At 38.7% G+C, this 15,731-nt stretch overlaps 1 protein-coding gene across 1 annotated transcript in view; it reads left to right on the plus strand.

The window, feature by feature from the left end:
• CD109 (CD109 molecule) overlaps positions 1–15,731 on the plus strand; it is a 138,332-nt gene that overhangs the window by 69,579 nt on the left and 53,022 nt on the right. Inside the window, exons 8-15 of the mRNA XM_080806381.1 lie at positions 718–814; positions 1,068–1,209; positions 1,968–2,077; positions 4,356–4,580; positions 5,420–5,521; positions 5,610–5,672; positions 6,275–6,451; positions 14,672–14,824. Coding sequence (XP_080662507.1) covers positions 718–814; positions 1,068–1,209; positions 1,968–2,077; positions 4,356–4,580; positions 5,420–5,521; positions 5,610–5,672; positions 6,275–6,451; positions 14,672–14,824 — 1,069 coding nt within the window. The remainder of the gene's footprint in view (positions 1–717; positions 815–1,067; positions 1,210–1,967; positions 2,078–4,355; positions 4,581–5,419; positions 5,522–5,609; positions 5,673–6,274; positions 6,452–14,671; positions 14,825–15,731) is intronic.

Here is a 15,731-nt window from a genome sequence, read left to right on the forward strand (position 1 = left end):
TCTCTTTTTCACATGAAGAGATTTTCCCATCATGAGAGAGGATTAAAATTAATACATACAATGTAAAGCAGCAGAGATGAGATTTGACTCCAGAAAATAATTTTGGTACTATGGGTGAAAAATTTCACTTCTTTTACATTTTTCTGCACAAAGCCAAGTTTTGATAACCATGAGCACATTTGGTGCCACAGTGTGTTTGGTCTAATAAACCCTTCTGGGTAATATTGGAACATGCAACAGTGGGCCTTGGCTATTGCAATTTCAACTACCATTTAAAAATGTTCAAAAGCTGCAAAGTGTCCTGGGCATGCAGTTAATGGGCCAGTCTAGATTTCTAGGAATAAAACGTTTTTGTAGCTTGAAAAAAAAAAATCTTTGGACAGGAAACTGCACTTGCAATTATAATCAGATTTATCTCTGCAGTGTCTAAAATGGTTAGAGGTGAAGTATGTGCTATGAATGGTTTTTGAAGTATTGTCATTAAAAGTCTTTTCATTTCAGAGACTTAATTTCAAGGATCACCATTGATTAAGGATATTCCTAGTAGTGATTAGTTTTAAAAATTTGCAGTGAGAGTATTTTTAAAAATATAATTCTTTTAAGTTGGATTTCCAGTGATGCTATTGAAAGTAATATTTTCTTTTTTGGAAAGTCATATTTTCATGTGCTATTTTGATACTATCAAGTTGAAAATGTAAAAAAATTATTATTTTTCAGGTATACGTATGGGAAGCCCGTGAAAGGAGATGTAACACTTACATTTTTACCTTTATCCTTTTGGGGCATGAAGAAAAATATTACAAAAAATTTTAAGGTAACTTTTACAGAGATCTTATGACCTCAAATGGGGAAACACTATACGTATATTTTTACTAGAAATAAGATTTCATACTGAATTAACAAAGATTAAGTGTAAGAAAATCAAGAGTTTTTTAGAATCGGATAGATGAGAATCTACCCATTTATACTCCAGAGCCATCATATTTTTCTAACTCAGTTTGAATTTTATTTCTAAAATTTGAATTGCTGAAGTGAAGAATAAAATTGAATTATTTTAAACAAAACAGATAAATGGATCTGCAAACTTCTCTTTTAATGATGAAGAGATGAAAAAAGTAATGGATTTTTCAGAAGGGCTTTCTGAACACATGTATCTGTCTTCCCCTGGGCCGGTAGAAATTTTAGCCACAGTGACAGAATCACTTACAGGTTTGTAGACGTTGAAGTGAAGGTAAAGCCGCTTATGTGGTGCTGCTCTCTCTCCTTTCTTGTTACGACTAGCACATTCATTTGGGAGCCTTTCTAAAGATGCTACTTAATTCTGAAATTGTCATGTCTGTTAATTAGTGTCACTTGCAGAATGTTTTCATTATGAAGGAGAAACTTCTTTTCTTTCTTTTCATTTTCATTTTAAATTTTTGGGGGGGAATACCTGTTTTCTACCACAGTCTGTGCTTCAACCACATGTAATAGGTATTTGTAATTTTCTCCATTTCTGCTTTCTTTTCAACCTGGGAACTACATGGAAAGGCCTGTTTTTTCAGCCAACTAACCTAACCTTCTGTTTTGTGTGTATGTGTTTGTGTTTTTAATCATTTAACATCTTCTGAGCTCTTGTCTGCTCATGGACAGTTCTTTTTCAGTAATAAAATAAAGGTTAATTGCTTGAATCTTTCTGTTGCTATCCAAAGCTTTAACGAGAACTCGAAGGAGCAAAAAATGATTCAGTCTGTGGCCTTAATCTTCAGTGTCCATGTTGCGGATGGACACAGCAGTAACAGTGCTTAGAAGGGGTCCATGGAAGCCGTAATAGAACTGTATGGTTGTCTTTATGACCGAGCCAGTGTGGGAATGAGGCTTCTGTGCCCCATTAACCTCTTGGGACGTAGCTTAGATAGAGAAATTGGGTGAGTAGAAGCTGTTGGTGAACAACATTTCATTTCTAAATGGTGCAATTTCCAAAACAGGTATCTCAAGAAATGCAAGTTCTAATGTATTTTTCAAGCAACATGATTACATCATTGAATTTTTTGATTATGCTACTGTCTTGAAGCCATCTCTCAACTTCACAGCCACTGTAAGTTGGCATGCTTATTAATGATCTAAAGCAGCAAGTTCAGTTTAATGAAACAGAATGACAGATAATATTTTTGGTGCTTTTTAAAAAAATATTAAACTCAAAGTAGATAGATTACTTTTCCCCCTTAGATATATGAGGTATGTAGAGTTGTTCCCAAATGACATTTGTCTAAGTTTACTTAAAAAAGTAGTCTCCAACAAACGTATTTTCCTCAAAATTTATTTAATAAGGAATTTAAGTTAGATTTGGATTGCTACATTGAAGCTTTTATAAATTACTTGAAAGAATTAAGTGTCAGTCAAAAAATTTCAATTTCAGTTTGATTTTCATAATGACTAATTTTAGTTCTAGCAAAGATATTGCATTAAAAATTATCAACAATTACTCTTTTTTTTTTTAATTTAACTCTTATTGAGTGAATTTTGACAGTGTGCAAGGCAGTGTGCTGGGTGGGGCTTACAGAGCTAAGAAGAATCCAGTCCCTACCCTGGATTCACAGTTTTTGTGATGGTGACAAGAAAGTATACACACAAGTATGATTTAAGGCAGGATAAGGTCAATGTCATGCATACATTTCTCTAGTGATTTAAAGGAGGGGTTGGCAAACTTTTTCTGCAAAGGACTGGATAGTAAATAATTTTAGCTTTGTGGGACATATGGTCCCTGTGACAGCTACCCAACTCTGCCATTGTAGCATGAAAGCAGCCTTAACTACTTTGTAACAAAGTCAGGGTGGCTGTGTTCCAGTAAAACTTTATTTACAAAAAGCCTTCCTGCCTGCCATAGTTGCTGAGATCTGGTTTAAAGAAGGAAGGTATGACTTCTTGTTGAATGGATCAAGAAAAGTTTTAGATAGTTTCTGATTTCAATGATCACATAATTTAGTTTGAAAAAGTAAAGAAGAAAACCCTTCAGGCTGCAAATGGTAACTTCCAGATGAGTAGAGTGAGACAGTAAGAGTCTGGAGGAAGAGTTGGCTTGGGATAGGGAGGAGGGTCTTTAAAGGATGCTTTATGGAAGGGGAAGATTTAAGCTATTTGCTAAAAGATCAGTAGGGTATTATTTTATTTTTTTCGAAGATTTTATTAATTTATTTATTTTAGAGAGAGAGAGCGAGAGAGTGCAAGTGTGAGCTGGTGGAGGAGCAGAGGGGGAGGGAGGGAGAGAGGTAAAGAACCTCAAGCGGACTCCACGCTGAGTGTGGGGCCTGACGTGGGGCTCGATCCCATGACCTGTGAGCCAAAACCAAGAGTCGGACACTAACCAGCTGAGCCACTCAGGCGCCCAGTATTAGTAAATGTTTGGTGTGGGGGTGAAAGGTGGGGAACAAGATGTGCTGAGACAAGTAAAGACCCCTCTTTGCCAGGTTCAGGTGCATTCACCTGGATGGGTACAATTGTAGCAGGGAGTTGTGTCCGGGGGTGGTGAGACAGAAAACAGGAGGCAAAGCGTGGGAAGTTGTCAAGAATCCTAAATGGCACATGCATGTTTTTGAACTTTATGCTCTAGACAGTGAAGAGCCTAGGAGCCTTATGAATGTGGGAAGGGTATGGCGAAAGCCGTATTCCAGGGAGATGGATGGGGCTGTGTGTAGGAGGAATGCTGCAGCTCAGGCAGGAGGTGGTGAGGAAGCTTGAGGGGGTATGTGCTAATGGAGAGGATGCAAGACAGAAGTACAAGACTTGGTGTATATTTGATCTGGGAGGTGGAAAGAGGGAGGGGTAACTGAGAGATGTGAAGCCTGGCAAAATTGTGGTGTTAGCAAAAATAGGAGAGGCAGGATGGTTGCTCAGTGATAGATGCACTGAATTTGAGTTGACAGGGATACTTAAGTAGAAGTTGTCTGCAAGTGGAAATTGGAAGTGTTGAGTATGAACTCCAGAGCAAGGTGAAGAAAGCAGTAGGAGTGCTGAGATCTTTGAGAAAAAGAGAAGCACAGGTAACTGATAATTTAGCCTTGACAAGTTTCCACATTTAGGAAGAGGGACGTGGAACCCAAAAGGACACATGAGGATGCAGAAAGAGGGCTCTGAAATAAAGAGAAGGTTGTTGTGGAGCCATGGAAGGCAAGAAAAGCCATACTAACAAGAAGGGAATGGTCAGTGGTGTTGGAAGCCTAGAGAGAGACTACTTCTTCTGGAAGTTAGGGTACTGCCAACAGTTTTTGAGAATTCATTTTCATCGGAATACCACGGATGGGGACTGGATTCATCTGAACTTAAAAGCTTTGCTTTTCTTGTTACCTGTTTTTAAAATGTTGTGTTTTGACAATTAGGTGAAGGTAACCCGTGCTGATGGCAATCAACTGACTTTTGAAGAAAGAAGAAATAATGTAGTTATAACAGTGACACAGAAAAATTCTTCTGAGTACTGGAACAGATGGAATAGTAGAAATCAGGAAACAGGAGCTGTCCAGATCATAAATTACACCCTCCCCCAAAATGGAATCTTTAAGATTGAATTCCCAATCTTGGATGATTCCAATGAGCTACAGTTGAAGGTACCATTTGTTTTTCATCGTTATGTTACTGTAAGATCATTAAAATTCTAATCTCATGGTAGGTACTCAAACCGTTAGAGGTCAAAGTGCACAGGAAGTAGGAAGTAGACACGTTTCTATTTTAAAACATGGAGGAAAATGTTATAAACAATTTAATAACAGTGGCTTGAGGGATGGACCAAGTACTTCCTTGTAAATTCATTTTAAAGAGCACAGTAAAATATAGCGCTCTGAAGATATGATGAAACTCCTCAGATTCCCAGCCTAGGTTGGTTTTCAATCATTTGAAAGTGTATTTTGGCAGGAGCTGAAATGAAGAGGAAAACATTTTTGTAAACCTATGTTCCTTTGCTGAACTCTTCTCAGAGGGTCTCATTTGGGACACCCCAACCATTCCTGCTCTTTCTTTTTGTTGCTCAGCCCTGCCACAGGTTTGGTCCTTTGAGTTTTTCTCTGACTATTGGTAGGTACATGAGTTGGCCTGATGTTTTCTTGTAAATGAACTCTGTGTTGTGGAGAGAAGGAAAGGAATCCTTTCTCATTTTGTTCTCTCTTCTCATTGTGTTTCTAGATAATGTACTTTCATTTCTGAAATAAGTTAGGACTATGCTTTTTCCTCTTAGATTATGGTGATGAAGACCCCCTTCTGTGTTTTAAAGCTGTCACTTTCTTTATAAACTATAAAGTGAAGATCCAATGTCTGGAGAACATACTTTTTCTTTCTGCAAGAAAAAAAAGTAAAAGTGAATTCGCCTTTCAGGAATTGTTCAACAGATAGTATCCTTTCTCAGGGTGTTACTGAAGATGAAAATTTATAGCTCCCTTTTCTTCTATTATAGGCTTCTTTTCTTAATAGTGTGAGTAGCATGGCAGTTCATGGTATGTTTAAGTCTCCCAGTAAAACATACATCCAGCTAAAGACAAGAGATGAAAATATAAAGGTAATGCCTACAGTCACTTATAATTACAATATAATTGTTCTCTTTTGCCATTCATATGTGCTTATTAATTAAGATTTTTTTTTTCTAGGTGGGATCACCTTTTGAGTTGGTGGTTAGTGGCAATAAGCAATTGAAGGAGTTAAGCTACATGGTAATCTCTTATAGAATCTGAATTTATTATCTCTTATAGGATCACCACGAATGATATCTACCTTATGTCTAAACTCATTAATTTTTAAAATTCAGTCATATATCCTTTAGCCTGCCCTTTTCATATTACAGTCAAAATTTCTTTTTTATTCCTTCACCTGTATTTGCATTTCCAACTTAAGATGGATAATTAAATCTTGCATTGTGTTTAAAGTTTAATTTGTTTGAGATAATACATCTGAGTTTATTGCAGAAAATTATAAAGTATGAGAAAAACAAAGTAAATAAATAAAAATTGCTACCCATAGTCTTGAATTTTGCTCGTCCTGGTCTCCCCAGTGGTGCTCTATATTCCTCCCACTCAAAAACAGATTCTTGACTGTGAAGCTACTGTTGTCTCAATCAGTATTTCTTTTATCCTTTTCTGTCTCCTAGCTTATGCTCTCTGTGTTGGTCAGGGAAGTTTCTTTGCGTTCATAAAGGCTTTGAAGTTGGTTTAAGTCAAAGATTTGTGTGTATGGTTAAAATTATGATGATTATAGCTGCAGCTGAGATTCTTACCAGCTTTGGCATAAAATGAAACTCTTCTACTCTTCTTTTCAGGTCGTATCCAGGGGACAGTTGGTGGCTGTAGGCAAGCAAAATTCAACAACCTTCTCTTTAACGCCAGAAAATTCTTGGGCTCCAAAAGCCTGCATTATTGTGTATTATATTGAGGATGATGGGGAAATTATAAATGATGTTCTAAAAATCCCTGTTCAGCTTGTTTTTAAAAATAAGGTAAGATTTAAGGTAATGAATGATGTTAGAAGAAAACTTTGTATTAGTGAAGTCTGAGAAATGTTACTATTTCTTTAGAAAAGTATCACTAAAAAAAAAAAAAGAAAAGTATCACTAAAAAAATTGATTCAAAATTGAATCAATTATTCAATTGATAAACAAAATCAATATTCTTGATATTCATTTCCAGAACTATGGTTGAACCTTTTCATCTTGTTACATGTGTATTTTCACATGTGGAATTACTGGGCAGTGTGGGTCTTAAACTTTTAAGTTATGATTCTTGGCTTTAAAACTTTGACTGAATTCCGTGAGGCTGTTTCAGGATTTCTCTGATGGTGGAGTCGATATTGCTGTGGCATGGAATTCCAGTGGCGATTATAGAATTTGTGTGGTGCTGATATTGGCGTGAGAGTGAAATGAAGGGGTGGGTGGGTGGGAGGCCGTTAGCAGTGATATGTGGAATTGGAGCCCGGATTTGGTTTATCCATTTCATTGGCCTGGAAACTGAACCAGGACAGATTTACAGTAAGCCTGTCTTCCTTGCATGTGGAGATCGGTGTGGAGTTTGTTCTCCAAAAGCACAAGGGATTTTTATAGCTTAAGATTTATAGCTTGTGTAGGAAACCCCCTTTGAGCCCCAACTTTGAAAAGTAACCTGGTTGCAAGAGTGCGTCGTGGAATTGAGTCATGTCACGTGTACTAAAATGAGCCATTGTTCTCACTGGAAGTTGCTGCCTTCCCAGTTCATTTTTTTTTTTTTATTTTTAAAGATTTTATTTATTTATTTGTCAGAGAATGAGAGAGAGAGAGCGAGCGAGCACTGGCAGATGGAGGCAGAGGGAGAAGCAGGCTTCCTGCCGAGCAAGGAGTCTGATGTGGGACTTGATCCCAGGACGCCAGGATCATGACCTGAGCTTAACCAACTGAGCCACCCAGGCGTCCCTTTCCCAGTTCATTTTAAACAAAATAACCATTGTTTAGAAATGTTGATTTGAAGAGTACCATTCCTTTGATAGCATTTCTGTTTGCTTAATTTGTTAAAATTCTGAGAGGCTGCAAAGTCATCCATGCATTTTTGTCAGTGATGGTTAGTTAACTAACTTTGATTGTCAAGATAGAATGCAAACATCTATTTTTCATTTTATGAAGAGTTTTTTCTAAGACAGTGCTATATTCTGTTGTTTTTAGAGCACAGATTTTGACTTCTACTGGTTCCATTAATCCCCTGACAAAGATGAGTTTTAAAGCAGGAGTCAGGCTTAAATAAGGAGATGTACATCTTTGATAGTGAGGGCAAGTATTAAAAAAAGTTACAGTGTAAGAGGTCATTGGCTTTGAGGAAGCAGAGTGTATAAATAGCACAATTCCAAGAAATTTCTTAGCTATGAAAAATAAAAAGTATAGTTTTAGCTATATTTGTGAAGATGTATCTTTCTCTACATTTAAAAAAATATTTATTTGTCAGAGAGAGAGATAGAGCGTGAGCATAAGTAGGGGGGAACGGCAGGCAGAGGGAGAAGCAGGGTCCTCGCTGAGCAGGAAGCCCGATGTGGGGCTTGATCCTGGGACCCCAGGATCTGAGCTGAAGGCAGACACTTAACCGACTGAGCCACCAAAGCATCTCTACATTTTTTTTTTTTAAGTAATCTCTACACCCAATGCGGGGCTTGAACTTACAACCCTGAGATCAAGAGTGGCATGTTCTACCGACTGAGCCAGTCAGGCACCGCTTTCTTTACTTTTTATATAATTTTTATTACATTACACACGAAGAGACTACAAATTTGAAAAGGATATATTTAAGCAAGAGAAAATTAGTGAGTCTTTTTGAGGTTCAGTAATGATTGTGGAATAAATAGATGGGATGTGGAAGGCGAAAGTCTTTATTTAAGACTATTGCAGTGGGGGCTTGGAGGAGTCAAGATGGCAGAGAAGTAGCAGGCTGAGACTACATCAGGTAGCAGGAGATCAGCTAGATAGCTTATCTAACCATTGCAAACACCTACAAATCCATCAGGAGATTGAAGAGAAGAAGAACAGCAATTCTAGAAACAGAAAATCGACCACTTTATGAAAGGTAGGACTGGTGGAGAAGTGAATCCAAAGCAACGGGAAGATAGACCGTGGGGGGAGGGGCCGGCTCCCGGCAAGCGGCGGAGCAACGGAGCACTAAATCAGGACTTTTAAAAGTCTGCTCCACTGAGGGACATCGCTCCAGAGGCTAAACCGGGGGGAAGCCCACGTGGGGCCAGCGTGGCCCCAGGTCCTGCGGGGTCACGGAAGGATCGGGGGTGTCTGAGTGTCACAGAGCTCGCAGGTATTAGACCTGGGAAGCCGGCTACAGAGACAGAGCCGAGGAGTGAGCTCTCAGCTCGGGGTTACCTTGAACCAGTCACAGGCTGGGTGAGCTTGGAGCGTGGCCAGAGGCCAGGGAGACGGGAGTGATTGGTCTCTTTTCTCTGAGGGCGCACTGAGGAGTGGGGTCCTGAGCTCTTGGCTCCTCCGGGCAGGAGACTGGGAGACCGCCATTTTCATTCCCGTCCTTCGGAACTCTACAGAAAGCGTTCAGGGCACAAAAGTTCCCGAAAGTGAACCTGAGCGAATTACTTAGCCTGGCTCCTGGTAAGGGAGGTGCAATTCCATCTCGGGCAAAGACACTTGAGAATCACTACAACAGGCCCCTCCCCTAGAAGAGCAACAAGAAATCCAGCCAAGACCAAGTTCACCCACCAAGGAGAGCAGCAGAATTCTAGAGGAGGAGAAAGCAAAGCACGGAACTCATAGCTTTCTCCCCATGATTATTTAGTCTTGCGGTTAATTAAAAATTTTTTTTAATTTAATTTTTTTTTCTGCTAAATTTTTTTAACTTTTACCCTTTTCTTTTTTAACGTTTTAAAACTAGTTTATCTAATATATGTATATTTTTCTTTTTTATATTTTTTCTTTGTTTTCTTTTTTTAATTTTTTTTTTCTGAACTTCTTTTTATCCCCTTTCTCCCCCCCCTCACGATTTGGGGTCTCTTCTGATTTAGTTAAAGTGCATTTTCCTGGGGTCTTTGCCACCCTTTTAGTATTTTATTTGCTCCTTCATATACTCTTATCTGGACAAAATGACAAGACAGAAAAACTCACCACAAAAAAAAGAACAAGAGGCAGTACCGAAGGCTAGGGACCTAATCAATACAGACATTGGTAATATGTCAGATCTAGAGTTCAGAATGACAATTCTCAAGGTTCCAGCCGGGCTCGAAAAAGGCATGGAAGATATTAGAGAAACCCTCTCTGGAGAGATAAAAGCCCTTTCTGGAGAAATAAAAGGACTAAAATCTAACCAAGTTGAAATAAAAAAAGCTATTAATGAGGTGCAATCAAAAATGGAGGCTCTTACTGCTAGGATAAATGAGGCAGAAGAGAGAATTAGTGATATAGAAGACCAAATGACAGAGAATAAAGAAGCTGAGCAAAAGAGGGAGGAACAACTACTGGACCACGAGGAGAGAATTTGAGAGATAAGTGACACCATAAGATGAAACAACATTAGAATAATTGGGATTCCAAAAGAAGAAGAAAGAGAGAGGGGAGCAGAAGGTATATTGGAGACAATTATTGGAGAGAATTTCCCTAATATGGCAAAGGGAACAAACATCAAAATCCAGGAGGTGCAGAGAACCCCCCTCAAAATCAACAATAGATCCACACTCCATCACCTAATAGTAAAATTTACAAGTGTTAGTGACAAAGAGAAAATCCTGAAAGCAGCCCGGGAAAAGAAGTCTGTAACATACAAAGGTTAAAAACATTAGATTGGCAGCAGACTTATCCGCAGAAACCTGGCAGGCCAGAAGGAACTGGCATGAGATATTCAGAGCACTAAATGAGAAAAACATGCAGCCAAGAATACTATATCCAGCTAGACTATCATTGAAAATAGAAGGAGAGATAAAAAGCTTCCAGGACAAACAAAAACTGAAAGAATTTGCAAACACCAAACCAGCTCTACAGGAAATATTGAAAGGGGTCCTCTAAGCAAAGAGAGACCCTAAAAGTAGTAGATCAGAAAGGAACAGAGACAATATACAGTAACAGTCACCTTACAGGCAATACAATGGCACTAAATTCATATCTCTCAATAGTTACCCTGAATGTTAATGGGCTAAATGCCCCAATCAAAAGACACAGGGTATCAGAGTGGATAAAAAAACAAAGCCCATCAATATGTTGCCTACAAGAAACTCATTTTAGACCCGAAGATGCCTCCAGATTTAAAGTGAGGGGGTGGAAAACAACTTACCATGCTAATGGACATCAGAAGAAAGCTGGGGTGGCAATCCTTTTATCAGATCAATTAGATTTTAAGCCAAAGACTATAATAAGAGATGAGGAAGGACACTATATCATACTCAAAGGGTCTGTCCAACAAGAAGACCTAACAATTTTAAATATCTATGCCCCTAACGTGGGAGCAGCCAACTATATAAACCAATTAATAACAAAATAAAGAAACACATAAACAAAAATACAATAATAGTAGGGGACTTTAACACTCCCCTCACTGAAATGGACAGATCATCCAAGCAAAAGATCAACAAGGAAATAAGGCCTTAAAGGATTATTCACCACGACCAAGTGGGATTTATTCCAGGGCTGCAAGTTTGGTTCAACATCCGCAAATCAATCCATGTGATACAACACATTAATAAAAGAAAGAACAAGAACCATATGATACTCTCAATAGATGCCGAAAAAGCATTTGACAAAGTACAGCATCCCTTCCTGATCAAAACTCTTCAAAGTGTAGGGATAGAGGGCACATACCTCAATATTATCAAAGGCATCTATGAAAAACCCACTGCAAATATCACTCTCAATGGAGAAAAACTGAAAGCTTTTCCGCTAAGGTCAGGAACACGGCAGGGATGTCCATTATCACCACTGCTATTCAACATCGTACTAGAATTCCTAGCCTCAGCAATCAGACAACAAAAAGAAATTAAAGGCATCCAAATCGGCAAAGAAGCAGTCAAACTATCACTCTTCGCAGATGATATGATACTATATGTGGAAAACCCAAAAGACTCCACTCCAAAACTGCTAGAACTTGTACAGGAATTTAGTAAAGTGTCAGGATATAAAATCAATGCACAGAAATCAGTTGCATTTCTCTACACCAACAACAAGACAGAAGAAAGAGAAATTAAGGAGTCAATCCCATTTACAATTGCACCCAAAACTATAAGATACCTAGGAATAAACCTAACCAAAGAAGCTAAGAATCTATACTCAGAAAACTATAAAGTACTCATGAAAGAAATTGAGGAAGACACAAAGAAATGGAAAAATGTTCCATGCTCCTGGATTGCAAGAACAAATATTGTGAAAATGTCTATTCTACCTAAAGCAATCTACACATTTAAGGCAATCCCTATCAAAATCCCACCCATTTTTCACAAAGAAATGGAACAAATAATCCTAAAATTTATATGGAACCAGAAAAGACCTCAAATAGCCAAAAGAATATTGAAAAAGAAAGCCAAAGTTGGTGGCATCACAATTCCGGACTTAAGCTCTATTACAAAGCTGTCATCATCAAGACAGCATGGTACTGGCACAAAAACAGACACATAGATCAATGGAACAGAATAGAGAGCCCAGAAATAGACCCTCAACTCTATGGTCAACTAAACTTCGACAAAGCAGGAAAGAATGTCCAGTGGAAAAAAGAGCCTCTTCAATAAATGGTGTTGGGAAAACTGGACGGCCACATGAAGAAAAATGAAATTGGACCATTTCCTTACACCACACGCGAAAATAGACTCAAAATGGATGAAGGACCTCAATGTGAGAAAGGAATCCATCAAAATCCTTGAGGAGAACACAGGCAGCAACCTCTTTGACCTCAGCCGCAGCAACTTCTTCCTAGGAACATCGCCAAAGGCAAGGGAAGCAAGGGCAAAAATGAACTATTGGGATTTCATCAAGATCAAAAGCTTTTGCACAGCAAAGGAAACAGTTAACAAAACCAAAAGACAACTGAGAAAATGGGAGAAGATATTTGCAAACGACATATCAGATAAAAGGCTAGTGTCCAAAATCTATAAAGAACTTAGCAAACTCAACACCCAAAGAACAGATAATCCAATCAAGAAATGGGCAGAAGACATGAACAGACATTTCTGCAAAGAAGACATCCAGATGGCCAACAGACACATGAAAAAGTGCTCCACATCACTTGGCATCAGGGAAATACAAATCAAAACCACAATGAGATACCACCTCGCACCAGTCAGAATGGCTAAAATTAACAAGTCAGGAAATGACAGATGCTGGCGAGGATGCGAATGGGGAACTCTCCTACACTGTTGGTGGGAATGCAAGCTGGTGCAACCACTCTGGAAGACAGCATGGAGGTTCCTCAAAAAGTTGAAAATAGAGCTACCCTACGACCCAGCAATTGCACTACTGGGTATTTACCCTAAAGATACAAACGTAGTGATCTGAAGGGGCACGTGCACCTGAATGTTTATAGCAGCAATGTCCACAATAGCCAAACTATGGAACGAACCTAGATGTCCATCAACAAATGAATGGATAAAGAAGATGTGGTATATATACACAATGGAATACTATGCAGCCATCAAAAGAAATGAAATCTTGCCATTTGCGACGACGTGGATGGAACTAGAGGGTATCATGCTTAGTGAAATAAGTCGGTCGGAGAAAGACAACTATCACATGATCTCCCTGATATGAGGAAGTGGAGATGCAACATGGGGGGTTAGAGGGGTAGGAAAGAATAAATGAAACAAGATGGGATCGGGAGGGAGACAAACCATAAGTGACTCTTAATCTCACAAAACAAACTGAGGGTTGCTGGGGGGAGGGGGGCCGGGAGAGGGGGGTAGGGTTATGGACATTGGGGAAGGTATGTGCTATGGTGAGTGCTGTGAAGTGTGTAAACCTGGTGATTCACAGACCTGTACCCCTGGGGATAAAAATACATTATATGTTTATTAAAAATAATAATAAATATAAAAAATTAAAAAAAAAAGACTATTGCAGTGGGGGAGAGAAATTGAGCTCAACTTCACTGAAACGAAAGGCAGGAGAGTTTTAAGCAAAGGATGGGCATGTGGAAAAGTACTGGAGGACATTGAGGGGAGGTTGGTCAATGTGATTAGGCCATCTGTGTTTGCTGACTGGCAATGTATAAGTTAGGCTCCTGTCCTCCACGGAGACAGGAAGATCCACTGGGGACTCTTTTCAGTGATTACATTTCAAAGGATAGGTCCCCAGGTCCTTGGAAAAGACAGTCCTGGGTTGTTAAACTGTCAAGAGGCTGGGAGAAGACTGACATTTCAACGTGGCAGAGAAACAATTCACAGTTTCAAGCTTTCTAAAGTAAATGCTGTACGAAAAGCGAGTATCAGGGGCTTTTGGTCAGGAAGGATCCCGTCTGGTGTTTCATCAAGCCGAGGGGAACATGAAGGCCATCTTGGTCAGGATGTTCAGTCACTGCACTATGGCCAACTGAAGTAGAGCTAGACAAGATGAACATTCCCAGTAGGAGGGGGCCTCATGACAAAGCCATTCAGTTTCGCCATGTTGAGATGACTGAGACCCTTTGGGAAGTACTGGCTAGGACCATGCTTTGATGAATGTAATGAACAGAGAAAGTTCAAGTGACCAAGGAGACACAGAGCACTGGGCCTAACTAGTGTTTGCTCTGATCATCTCCTCACTTGGAAAGATGTCCCTCCCTGCCCCCAGCCCCCAGCCCAGGCCATTCTTTGAGTCCCAGGGGAGCTCTCCCTTGACTCACTTATAAGTTGAGGTTACCAGCATGTGAACATCTCTGGTTTCTTTCCTCTTCCCTGTTCCTTCTCCAGGATACTGGCCTTTCCCAGGTGTCCCAGACAGCTGCTTTCTCTTTAGCATTGACTGCGGGCTGAGGGTGTGGGATGGAGAAAGGGAAGAGGAGAGGTAGAGAAATGAAAGATAAAGCAGATTTATGCCACTGTGGGAGGTCCTATGACTTGTAAACATCGTGCATAAATTTTAAAAAATTTTCTTTCCCTGCAGAAGGCTTATGTATGGTTTTAGAATTATCCCTGAGTCAAGGCAAATGTAGAATCTTTGTTAGATTTTGAGTTAGTAAGACATGTAAGTAATGATTTTTAAAAAGTCAAATAAATCAGTCCTCTTTTCTCCCTTTCTTAGATAAAGCTATTTTGGAGTAAAACTCAGGCTGAACCATCTGAGAGAGTCTCTCTTAGGATCTCCGTGACACAGCCAGACTCGACAGTTGGGATTGTAGCTGTTGACAAAAGTGTGAATCTGATGAATGTCTCAAATGATATTACAATGGAAAATGTGAGTTTAGCTATTTTTTCTTTACAAAAATACATGTTAAAAGAGTAAAAAGGAAACCGATTGCATTACTTCAGATATCTAAAGGAAATTTCATTAGTTCCTCTTAAGTCAATAATCAGTAAAGTTTCCAAATAAAAAGGATTTGGATTCTGGTTGTTATGTTGGAAAGAGGCTTCATATGGTGAAGAGTCTTTGCTGTTTTACATGAGAGATGCCATCTAAAGTTTTCCCTTATTTTCATACTGTATTTGAATTTAAGACTGTCGAGAAAGTACTAGGAAATTGACTTGTGTATTTCTGGATGACACTGGAGAAGAGAACTTTAGATAATTTTGAAGTACTTTTTATTTTGGTTATACATAATGATTATATATAATTATAGTCTTATTGAATCTGGAATTTGTCATATATTGAGGGAGTGAAATCATGTTAATCTACAGAAAGCTTATAAATCAAGAAATATGGGAACATCTAGTGTTACATAAATTAATCCCCTATTCATTAATCATTTCATGTTCATTTGTAAGTTCTTGATAATATCCTTTTGTGCCATTGTCAGTTGAAATCTAGATTGTATAACCTATGTCCATTAATAGATTAAGTATATATAGGAGGAAAGATATAAATGTTTAGGCTAACTGAACAATTTGTTGTAAATTAATCCACTTGATAAAAATTATATATAATTTTTAGTCTGTAAAGATAATTTTTAAAAATCCATTTTATTTATTTATTTATTTATTTATTTAATTTTATTTTTTAAAAAGATTTTATTTATTTATTTGACAGAAATAGACACAGTGAGAGAGGGAACACAGCAGGGGGAATGGGAGAGGGAGAAGCAGGCTGCCTACAGAACAGGGAGCCCAATGCGGGGCTCAGTCCCAGAGCCCTGAGATAATGACAT

This window comes from Martes martes (assembly GCF_963455335.1).
Source record: "Martes martes genome assembly, chromosome: 6".
Classification (NCBI taxonomy): domain Eukaryota; kingdom Metazoa; phylum Chordata; class Mammalia; order Carnivora; family Mustelidae; genus Martes; species Martes martes.